General features: G+C 42.7%; 1 protein-coding gene across 6 annotated transcripts in view; it reads right to left on the reverse strand.

Annotated features, from left to right (window-relative positions):
- Positions 1-12,360, reverse strand: part of CTNNA2 (catenin alpha 2) — a 528,364-nt gene that overhangs the window by 78,169 nt on the left and 437,835 nt on the right. For all 6 annotated transcript variants that reach the window (XM_081020737.1, XM_081020736.1, XM_081020739.1 and 3 more), the window contains 3 exons: positions 10,045-10,137; positions 9,552-9,708; positions 4,286-4,486 (listed from right to left, as the gene is read on the reverse strand). In XM_081020737.1, coding sequence (XP_080876863.1) covers positions 4,286-4,486; positions 9,552-9,708; positions 10,045-10,137 — 451 coding nt within the window. The remainder of the gene's footprint in view (positions 1-4,285; positions 4,487-9,551; positions 9,709-10,044; positions 10,138-12,360) is intronic.

Genomic DNA, 12,360 nt, shown 5'->3' on the forward strand with positions numbered 1-12,360 from the left:
GAATGGGAACCCTTTACAAAGTATTTGAAGACGCAACAAAGCGAACTGGACTCCTTGGCTGGTTTTGAATAAACATTCACAAACTTTTTATTGCTAATAATCAGCTAAATAGTTTGAGGATCTATACAACTATGTAACATGCAGAAAACAGCATTTTTAGAGAAATCAAAGACTGGAACTGAGGGAAGTCAGGGGGTGGGGGTGGGTAGGTTCTGTGGGGGGAGGGAGGAAAATTGGGGGGAAATAAGGATGATATATTTCTGGATAATATGTTTTGTTTTAATTTTGAATAAAAAGTTATAAAAAAAGACAAATAAAGGAAAGGAAACACAGAGAGTGAATAAGGAGTGGGTACTTGTGAGACAATGGCGCAGTGAGAGAGACGTGGGATCATCCTCACGGACAGCGGATGAGGAAGTGAATTTGCTTCCACTGCACCACTTCAGGTTGCAAGTGAGGATTCACACAGTTGAGTGCTCCTCCACAGGAAGACAATTAACAATGAAATCCAGCATAGGAGCTTCCACCTAACAGAGTGCACCAATAACCATTTTTGCCTCCTAATATGCAGTTCATGAGAGCTAGGCCAGAGAAGAAAGTAGTTATGGAACAAATAGAGAGGTTACAAATTGTGAAAGGCTCAGACACAGCTGTAATGTTGCAAAGAGAGAAGGGAGAGTATGCTATGGGGTAAAACAGGGGAAAATTATTATTATTATTATTATTATTATTATTATTATTATTTTATTTATACTCCACCCATCTGGATGGGTTTCCCCAGGCACTCTGGGCAGCTCCCAACAAAATATAAAAACATCATCAAAAGTCAAATGTTTAAAACTTCTCAATGCAGGAGGTGTTGAAATAGATATAGGTATGGATTTAGATGATATAGATATAGATGATATAGATATAAATATCAATATATACTTAGACCCACTTCAACTAATTTAGTATGGAGCCTAGGAATCTGCCTTCCACTGGGTCAAACCATTGCTCCATCAAGCTCAGTATTGGCTACACTGACTGGCAGCAGGTCTCCAGCATTGTAGAATGGCCTGTCCTACATGGAGATGCAAGGGATTGACTTTGGGACCTTCTACATTCAATGTGGATTCTCTGTCACTGTGCTACTTGCTCTCCTCTGTACTGGGAATGAGATATTCCCCTCTTTATGGTTCCTCTGCTTTGCGTTCCCCTGCTCCCAAATTCCAGTTTAAACAGGAGATCTGCTAAAATCATTCCCAGAATCTAGAGTATGCAGATTTGGCCAAAGTTCTAGGAAGCTTCCACTCCTTCAGCCTCTTCCCTTGTCCCACCTATACTATAAAACAACGAGAACATCACTGATAACAACCATGTATGTGGCTCCATCAGGATTCATTCTGTGCACACCCGCTTCCGCACGCAGGGAAAATTATCATGCCAAAGGGATCTTGATGCAATTGTATGAAAAGAACTTCTCAAACTATACTGGAAAGAGCCCTCTTGTGTCGTCTTGCAAATGAACAATGTAATACAGCGTGCACTTTTGGGGGAGAAAACCAGGCATCTGCAATTAGGCACTCTATGTCAGCACAGCACAGCAATTAGATCTTTTAAAGTTTTTCCTTTTTCTTTTTGCATAAAAACCCTGAAAGGGGGGCTTGGCCAAATACACATTTACTACAGGGCTGTTAGTACTTTATTATAATTCACGCTTTATTAAAGAGCACATTAAATATGCCATGGAACCATTTAATGTGTCTGCTGCAGATTTGGTTTATTGTGTTTTTATCATTGTGAATTAGTTTTATGAAAAGCAAATAGGCAAAATTTTGCATAATGCTGGACCTGAAATTTTAGCAATTATAGATGTCTTTTTTTTTTTTTTACTGAACACTGAGCATGCCAGAATACAAAATGTTTTTTTTTTTTTTTTTTAAGCAAACACTCACCTTTTATTAATGAAGGGTCTAATGGAAATGGAGAGAATACTTAGCTGGTGATCCCCAAATGGATTTGCATTGAAGAACTTTAGATCCACACCTGCTGCACATTTCATCAGTTTGTGTGGTGTATTTTTTAAAAAATAAATAAATTTAAACCAGTCCACACCTCTAGGTGGTTTCATTGTCTGGGCTAACTAGCTATTAACAGGCAATTAAAAGGCCCTTATCCACAGCTTTATTAACATCCTGGTGCATATGCAGATCTTCTGCAAAAGCAAGATACCTTGCTCCCTCCAATGGAAAAGGAGACTCCATGCTCACACCTCTGTGTGCTTATGGGACTGCCTCCTTCCCCTGACATGAATGAGAGAGAAATTGATACAGCTGGACAATATGAAGCCCTCCTGATGCTATTGGACTACAACTCCCATCAATACCAGCCAGCATGGTCAATGTTCAGGGGCAGGGCCAGATTTAGTTTTGATGAGGCCCTAAGCTACTTAAGATAATGGGGCTCTTTATATGTCCAGCTGCCCTCTGTCAACAACAAATTGCCACTGTTTTTTTTGTGTTGAATACTGTATGTGCTATATGGTAATTTAAGGACCTAATAGGTATCTAACGCCATTAGCACATAACAAAATATATATTTTATCAAAGTAATTGTTACAACTAGTCCATACAGAATGTAGGCACCCTATATATAGAAATGAGCAAACCAGTGATATTTTAGGGAGCAGGCTAGCAGGTGGGGCCCATTACTTACATCATAGAAGCCTACACAACACAAAACACTGTTGCTGTATGTAGGTTTTATTTTATTTGTTTTTTATCTTATATGTTGGAAAGGTACATCCAGGTTTTTTTATTTGGGGGGGGCAAGAGAGTTGGGCCCTAAGCTATAGCTTGTTTAGCTTATAAGTACATCTGGCACTGGTCAGGGGTGCTGGAAGTTGTAGTCTACAACCCCGAGAAGGCACTATGTTGGATAGTTCTCTGCTCCCCATAGTTGCACCAGCCAATTAAAGAGGTGCAATCAGGATATCTTGCAGCAGTGGTTTTCTACTATATTTATAAAACACACGGCCTCCTTTGGAGATCCAGTTGAATCAGGCCACAGTTTGTTAAAGGTACTTGGTACTGTTGCTCTCTGGGAGATAAACTACAGTTCCATGGGGTTTTTTTGGGGGGGGGACATACAGTAGCGGAGAGCGGCTGGTGTGTGTCCCAGGGGTGTGGCGCACCGCCCCACAGGGGCGTGCCACACGTCCTGGGGATGTGCCGTGCCACCCGCAGGGGCGTGGCACACATCCTGGGGGCATGACATGCAACCAGCAGGGGCATGGCACCCAGCATGGGGGGCAGCTGTGATGGCACCCCACCGGGATCGTGGTGCCGGGGGTGGTGCCCTCCCCCACCCCCTCTTCCACCACCAGTGGGGACATATGCTCAAAATGTATGAGGCGTATGAAACTCTAGTTTCCTGAGAGCAGCAACTCACAACTCAACTAAGAATCCACTAAATATTGACTTCACACGTGCTGCTCTGAAAGAAACATGAATTGTACAGGAAGAGGGTGCTTTCAGGCTGTGTTCAAGGAAGAAAGGTATGGCTTCATCAGTAAGGGTGGTATTAACTTTTCCCAAACTGTTTCCATAACAAGATACCAAACCCATGGAGAACATAGCACACAGGATCAGTCCAGACTTCTGGGGGCTTATTGATGCTGATGGGGCCCAGCCCCACAATACACAATCCTACCCCACATTTTTTTTTTTCCTGCTGCTGCAGCCACAGCAATGACAGCAATACCACTCACTGTCCTCCGTACAGGGTCCCCAGAGAAACATATTTGAGGTGAGTAGGCAGGGGGTGAAGCTTTTTAATACGATTTAAGATGGACTTCCATCAACGGTGACTGTTCACCAGCTTAATTTACCCAAAATGTATTGTCCTGGCCTATAAGCTCTACGGTTTTATAAACTTCATAAATCTAAAGGCCCTTAATGCATTGCATTCTGGGTAAATTAAGGCGATGGGTCCTGAGCTTGGCTCCCCTTCAAAAGCAGCAGCAGCAGCACCTACTCACTGCCCAAATGGCCATCTGGGGCCTTTTGGCTGGTAATGGGCCTTTCCGAGGCCCTGGGGTCATGGCGAGTGCCCAACTTGGTTGAACACTGGCACCAGGCCCGATTGCCCATGGTTCAGACCTATCAAACATGCTTCAACATGTAGTGGCGGTGACTGGGTCGGAAGCAGCACTATGCAAGGTTTGCCACAAGTCACAGAACCGATTGTTGATTGTCCTTAAATGGAAAGAAAAAGAAAAGAGCCATTTGCTGTCCACACTCACCTGTTTCGGAAAGCAGCTTTGTCGCTTCTAGCACCTTCTCCGTGTAAACCCCAGCTTCGTAGTTTTCCATCTCAGCGTTAATGATATGGATGACCCTGGCTGCACGGCCTCGGATTGCCCCCGCGGTCCTGTCCAGCGTGTCAACATCTCCCTCTTGCAGTGCAATCACACATTTGTTGACGTCCTCCAGAATGTGGTTTTCTACACAGACACACAAGACAGAAGGTTTGCTGCGTGGCTCCTTTCAAAGAACGGTATGATCGGTCTGTGCAGCAAGGCTGAGAGATGGATCACAAACAAAACCCTAATTTACAGAAGCATCTAGGGTAGGTGGGGATGGAATGAGATGACTGAGATGGGCCCAGTGCCACCCAGTGAATCCTTGGGTGAACAAGGTTAAAGTCCACGTAGCCTAAAGCTCAATATTTCACTAAGAAGCTTGGAGTTGGGCTAGCATAGCCAAAATTAAAATAAAAGAACGGCATATGACAGACTTCTGTCATATGAGACAAATGCGGATCTCTCCACAAGGCAGATGCCTCAATCCACTGGTTCATAGCGAGTGTAAAGGAAATCTGCTAGGATCCCACTAGCAGTGCTGGTCACCATGACTCCCTCCTTAAGCGCTGGCCTAGACTTCATTATTATAATCAGCACTGTTCATACCAGGAGAGATGAACGGCAGAAGAAAAAAAAAACCTTGCAAATCCTCCTTAAAGAAAACCAAATCCTGTTCTCAGGGGAAATTATGCATTTCAATTTACTTATTTTGCATAAGCTTGTTCAGTTCGAATACTCAACTGGATATTTGAGCTTTCATAAAATTTCAGGGTGTTTTTCCCTCTCCATTGTTGGCAAAGAATGACAAACTTGTGGGACAGAAATAAGAATATGAACAACAGCAACAATAATAATGTTGCCAGATCCCTGCCCTCAAAGAGCATACAATATAAATGTCAGCAGTAACCAAGACAACAGAGGAAAGGAAGATTCAACAGAGAGGAGGGAGAGGGTAGGTTTCATTCATTTGTTCGTTCATTCATTCATTCTGCACCTTTTTCATTGACAGGCTGTTCAATGAGAGTCAAGGTAGTGTCATGCATGTCGGAGTCATTTCGGTTGAGAATTGAAACTAAGCAGGCTGGCCAACAGCTTGCCTTATTTACTTGACACATTTTATCCCACTTTTAAGATTTATTTACCTAGGACAACGTATGAGTTCCCCATAACCCCAGTAGATAGTCCTGGTTTTGACCTATAAAGCTTTAAACTGTTCAGGACCGCAGTACTTCAAGGACCACCTCTTTGCATAGGAACCTACCCAGACCCTGAGATCATCTTCTGAGGCCCTCCTTCATGTGTCTCCTCCTTGAGAGGTCCGGAGGCTGGCAATACAAGAACAGGGCCTTCTCTGCAGTGGCTCCCCATCTGTGGAATGCTCTCCCCAGGGAAATTCGCCTGGCACCTTCATTATACACCGTGAGGTGCCAGGCAAAAACGTTCCTTTTTAATCAGGCCTTTGGTTGACCTGATTGACATCCTATACCCTTTTACAATGTGGCTCTGTTTGGGGGGGGTGATATTGGGTTATTGTTCTTATTTTGATTTTATATATTGTGATCTTTTCTGTAAACCACTCTGAGACCTCTGGGTATAGGGCGGTATATAAAAACAAACAAACAAACAAACAAATAGCTGTCGGCGGCTAGATTCCAGTTGTGGGTGGACTACCACAAACCCTCAGACTAACACCCTATATTCTTTTAAATGTGTTTGCGGGAGGGGGCGCGGAGAGGCGGGGGTTATTGCTTTACTCTTGTTCTTGTTCTTATTATGCATTTGGTGTTTTTATCTTGTATCTTTACGGACCTGAGATCTGCAGATAAAGGGCGGTATATAAATTTAATTAAAAAATATAAATAAAGATGCTGACACAAAGCTATTTCCCATTGAAACAAAGGTATGTATATGTATGTATGTGTACACACACACACACACATACTTTTTAACTCCACTCAAGTTTTCCCCCCATAGACTTTGTAAAAAAAGACATGAAAAAAACTAACTGGGGGTGGGGAGCTCTCCACCATCCTTTCTCTGCATCTGGCCTAATTGTGAAAAAGGCAAAAAAAAACCCAACAAAAAATAACCTAGTAATTCTAGTGGAAGAATGCAAAATGAAGTAGATGCACAGCTAAGCTGCAAGCCCTGTTTCACAGCTACTTGAAACCTCAGTTGACAAAATGCAGCTACATCCTGGAGATTGCAGGCATGCAGTTGAAAAGTACATGGAATACTTTTTATGTATTTTCAAGGAACAAAACCTGCTAAGACATTTCTTCCTTTCCTTTGATCTTCTTGCAGCACATCTCCCAGAGGAAGAAGTGGCAATTGTTCATTTTGCATAACCACAAAGCTCTTTCCTCTATAAACCAAACCTTGCTGAACAGCTGATGGAAGCTCCTCCACCTCCCACAGCCTCTGACTTAGGTAACCACAAGGACAGAGAGGCAAGAAACCAAACAGGGCACAGAAGTTGAGGTGCTTGACTATTTGGGGACTTTGCAGATGGTACCCTTCCATTATAAACCACTGGGAAGCTTAGAAGTTTCTCATTTTCTTTTTAGCAGAGTGCACCCAAAATTCCATAGGAGATGAACTGGCTAGATAATGCAGTAACTGGCATAGTTCCTATCAGCAAAGAGTGCTTGAGACTGCCAAATGGCAGCTATATGCTTGGAACCACTGGAGTAAAAAACAAGGTTCAAGGAGAGCAGATGGTCCCAGAGAAGGCGAGTCTCTGTCCCTGACCTTGCTGATTTTGGGAGGCATGTGCCAACAGCTGAAGCAATTCCAAAATGCCTGCTTGGTCCAACATTGTCATTTGTGCACAGAATTTACCATTTGTCTTACAGCGTTAATTGCCGGGCAACTTCCTCTGCAAACCGTTCTGCTAGTTTTCAATGTGATTCTTGTGCTTTCCATAGCAATGCACAGCCAAAAGAGTTATGGGGGGAAATTAGAAATGTTTAAGGCGAAGATTGAACATGTGACTGCTGAAGCTCATTGCAACATTGACAGGCTCTCTCTCTCTTGGTCTGAATAACGATTAGGGATGGCAAAAAGAGTAATAATAATAATAAATTTTAAATAATAATAATAAATTTTCTTTATACCCCTCCCTCCCCGGCCAAGACCGGGCTCAGGGTGACTAATGTCAGGTATAATACCAATTGATTAAAATACAACTTAAAAACAGAATTAAAATACAACTTAAAATGCAGCCTCATTTCAGTGGAAGCCCAGATCAAAAACTGGGGGGGGGGGGGGGAGAGAAAACGTCAAATCTTCACCAAGGCCAACTATCCAGACTGGTCCTACGTGGGCCAGAAAAGCCAGGGAAGTCCCCAAATAGGAGTTCCATCATAGAAGGAAAAAGAAAGAGGGGAAGGGGATCAGGCTGATTCCAAGCCAAAGGCCAGGCAGAACAACTCTTATCTTACAGGCCCTGCAGAAAGAAATCAGATCCCACAGGGCCCTGGTCTCAAGAGACAGAGCGTTCCACCAGGCTGGAGCCGGTGTTGAAAAGGCCCTGGCTCTGGATGAGGCTAATCTGACTTCCTTAGGGCCCGGGACCTCTTGAGTGTTGCTATTTATGGACCTTAAGGTCCTCCACAGGACATACCAGGAGAGGCGGTCCTGTAGGTACAAGTACTTATCCCGTGTAATATTATGTGTTGCAGTTTGTGCGCTGGTTACTTCAAGGCTGGATTACCGCAATGCGCTCTATATTGGGCTTCCCTCATTCTGGATCTGGAAGCTGCTGTTAGTGCAGAATGCTGTGGCATGACTACTGCCAGGAGTGAGGCTTTGTCAGCATCTAACTCAGGCACCCCCAAACTCGGCCCTCCAGATGTTTTGGGACTACAACTCCCATCATCCCTGGCTAACAGGACGAGTGGTCAGGGATGATGGGAACTAACTCCTGTGCTCAGAGATCTGCACGGGTTGCTGATTTGCTACTAGGCCAGGTTCAAGGTGTTACTATTAGTTTATGAAGTCCATAACAACTTGGGACCAGTTCACCTACAAAACTGCCTTACTCCACATGAGCCCACTTGACCACTTCGACCGGCGCAATTGGCACAATACCCACAACACATCTGTAAGAACTTGATTGTTTAGTGTGGCGGTGGCTACAGTTTGGAACTCCTTGCTTATTGAGATCAAGCAGGCACTTTCGCTGTACTCTTTTCGCCACCTGCTAAAAACCATTCCTGTTCAGACAAGCCTACCCAGATGCTTAGAAAGTTGAGGTGCTCTTAATCTGTTTTGGTATTTTAGCTTTTGCAAATTTTAAAGTATTGTTGTGCATTTTTCTGGTTCTTGTTTTATCTTTTTGTAAACCGCTTTGAGGCTTTTGACAATCAAGTGGAGTATAAAACTTATGAAACTTATAATATTAATAATATGAAATTAATAATAATAATAATAATAATAATAATAATAATTCATATAAAAAGCACTAGGTTGGACATGTGTGGGATCCATCAATGGATCCATGTGTACTAGCTGCAATGGCTATGCTTTACCTCCACTGTCAGAGGCAGCTTGCTTCTGAATACCAGTCACTAGAAACCACAGGATGGGAGAGTGATTTCACACTCAGATCCTGCTTGTGCACTTCCCGTTAGGGCATCTTGTCGGCCACTGTGAGACCAGATGGGCCTCTGGCTGAATCCAGCAGGGCTCTTCTTATATTATATACTTATGAAAGCCAATTTTCATTTTAATGGCTCGTGCTTTGCATCACCATTATAAAATATGGCCTCGTTCTCGATGGGCTGGTTCACATACTTAGATGGCAGCACCTGCCCTTTGGAACCGCCTCCCATTATATATCAAGAAGGTGCCATCTCTATTGCCCTGTTGAATATAATCCTTTTTCAACAAGCCTATAAGTTGAGATTTATATCCATGTTAGTATCTGTATTGGATTTGAATTGATTTTATACACATGCTGCTGTTTCAATCGCTCTCTCTTTGTGTGTGTGTGTGTGTGTGTGTGTGTGTGTGTGTTGTATTGTTCTTATATATGCAATTGTTCCTTTTTAGGTTTTTCATAGTTTCATTGTATTGAAAAATCACTTAGAGATGCCCTAAGGGAAGTGATTCAAGCTTTGATAAAGCTTGGCTTGGCTTATGAAGACTCATCCTGGAACAATTCCACCTGTTCATTTAATGGATGTTGTTTGGATGGTGTTACCTGAGACAGAGAGGAAATCATCCACAGAAGTGATGTCATCAACGGCCTCGGTGAGAACCCGCACTTGCTTCTCCCACTGGTCTTTGAAGACGTCCATGTTGTCCTGGGCCACTTTGCTCTGGGGCCTGGCAGCCAATGTCAGGGCCGCGTTTATCACCTATGAGTCAAAATTGGTTCTTGTGAGCAATGACAAAGAGAGAGAGAGAGAGAGAGAGAGACCCTTCTCGAGGGAAAAAAAGAACAATTTGATTAAAGACTACATTAAAAGCCCAGCTGTGTGCTTTGATCGCTTCGTTCATTAAGCGAGGCTCAGTATACAAATGCATTTTTCGCTATTTGGGCAAGGCAATCAGCAATATAATGGAAGGCACAAGACTCTAATCTTCGTACCGGGTGTTTTTCTATGTCAAGCACCTTATGCTCTTTAATACTGCAGAAGGCTTCCAAGTATATACATGCACAGACATATTTTTCATGCACAAATATGGCTTACCTGTGGACACAGACTATCAATCTGGGTTGCTGCCATGCGGACTAATTTTACACCTTCTTCGTTATTGGAAATTGAACAGGCCAAATTGGCAACCTGCAATAAAAGCCAGCAAAAATAAAAATAAAAAATGGGTTTGCTGGCAATATGGATAATTCTCCCCTCTCTTTTTTTTATTTGTACGGAAAAATGCCTAGGAACAAAGAAATTGCATGTTAAGGGTATTAGCTTCCTGTGAGCCTTCATCAATCTTGGTCAGAAACCTCCCAAAGTGAAAGTAAGGCCTAAAAGGGGGCAGAAAGTTCACCTTACCAAATCTATCTTTGTTCCTGGCTGAAAGGACAAACTGCTGAATGGACATGATGCAGTAAATATAACCAGAAAGATCCCCTATGCCTTGAGGTCCCTTAGGTAGGTAGGAATGGCCAAATCTGTCAATTTCAGGTTTCTCATTTTCTCAACCTTATCTTTAATTCTCCACATTTCTGTATCAGTTTTGACTTTTAAAAAAATGTTCTCATGAAAATTCCTCCGTAAATGCAAATTCATCCCCCCAGAGACATTTTTGCAAAGCATGTTCCCCTGATATAATTCATCTTTGCATGCTATTTTCATTTTTTTAAAAATCCACTCTACACGAGCATGAACATTTCCGTACACTTTGCTTGGCTGGAGAACTGCACTGCAAAATTTGGAGAAGTGTGCATTTTGAAGGATGGCTGTTTTTCAACTAACATATTGTCCCCAAGAGGGTGAATTAGGTAGATTCAACTTTAAATGTGAACTGAATCAAATTTCTTTCCCATCCCTGTTCTAAGCACAGGGAGCTTTGCGCTGAAAAAAAAATGAGAAGTTCTGGTGCATTGGAAATGGTTAGTTGGTTTTTTTGTACTGTCAAGAAAAGACATCCATGAATCACTTCCTCTTCAGCAAACTAAACTCTGGCTATTTCCAACGTTAAGACCTCTGAAGCTGCTATATAGACTGCCTCTTGACCTGTAGCTTGTGAATAGCTCTCTGAAAAATTTTCTCAGGAGATTGTCTATTTATCAGAAGAATTATTCATGCTTGAACTCCCTCTGCCTCTCCTATGCTTTTATTAACAATAAATGCAAACATGTTATCTGGCCCTGGTTCAAATCCCATAAATATCCCATGTTGCTAATCTCTAATGCTAATTTTGGATAGAGAACTGTGTCACACAGAATCATGGCAAATGATGTCGATCAAGTCAATGGTCCATTCAATCCAGTATCCTGTTCTCATAGTGGCAGACCTGTGGAAAACTTGCAAGCAGCACCCAATCACAACAGCAGGTTCCCAGTAACTGGTTTTCAGAAGGTACTGTCTCTGACCGTTGAGGCAGAGCACAGCCATCATGGCTAGTAGCCACTGGCAGCCTTATCCTTCATGATTTTGTTATCCACTGTTATTAAGGCTGTGGTTTTCAAGAAACACTCTGTCAACATCTACAGAAGCAAGAACTTCTCTCCCTCCAGATAGCACCCCCCCCCCAATAAAGTAAAATAAAATATGTACGACACTTAAGCTTTAAGAAGTTTAGAAGAGGAACTCCTGACCTGAAAACTTTTTAATGTTAATCAAACAAATAAGCAAAGCAAGTTGAGTGGCAGATGTGAAAAATGAAGCTAGATCTGGCTTGGGTATCTGAAAAGCTTATCAACTCCAAATTCTAATTCTCTATTAAAACCCAAAAATGTGTTTAATAAATATTCTGCTTGGGTATTATTTATTGTGCCCAGAGGCAAAGTTACCAGTTGGAAATGATTCATGAATGAGTTCAAATGCCTCTGTTCCTCTTTTGCCATTCCTTTGGTCTCCCCTCGTGGCATTAATCTGTTCCCGTTTCCAACGCACAGCACCATATAAGCCCGGATCCATCTGTTCAAGTAGCATCCCCCCCTCCAGCTCTCCCAATTTCACTCCACTGTTATCAAGGACGCAACTTGCATGCATTGCCGTGTCAAGACCTATGGAAGCAACAGCCATTCTAGGCGCCAAGAAAAGCCTTCCAGACACATCCCGGCCCAGCTCTTGATTGAAACGTGAGGGATCTTGTTTTTATTTCAAAGGGAGACAAATGAATTGGCCTTTTCACTAACAGCCCTGCAGCGCCCACGTCAGAAATGCTCCGTTAAGATGACAGGCTCCAGCTGATTTGCTGTGTTTGCTCGTCAGCTGCTGCTTTGCATACATCAAATGATACCCCTAATCTTAATTAAAAAGCCCCCCAAAGCTACAGCAAACAGTAATTAGGATGCAAAGGCAGGGCTAGGGATTCAGATCCTTCAACTTAAA

Source organism: Podarcis pityusensis (genome assembly GCF_964106645.2).
Source record: "Podarcis pityusensis genome assembly, chromosome: 9".
Taxonomy (NCBI): Eukaryota; Metazoa; Chordata; class Lepidosauria; order Squamata; family Lacertidae; genus Podarcis; species Podarcis pityusensis.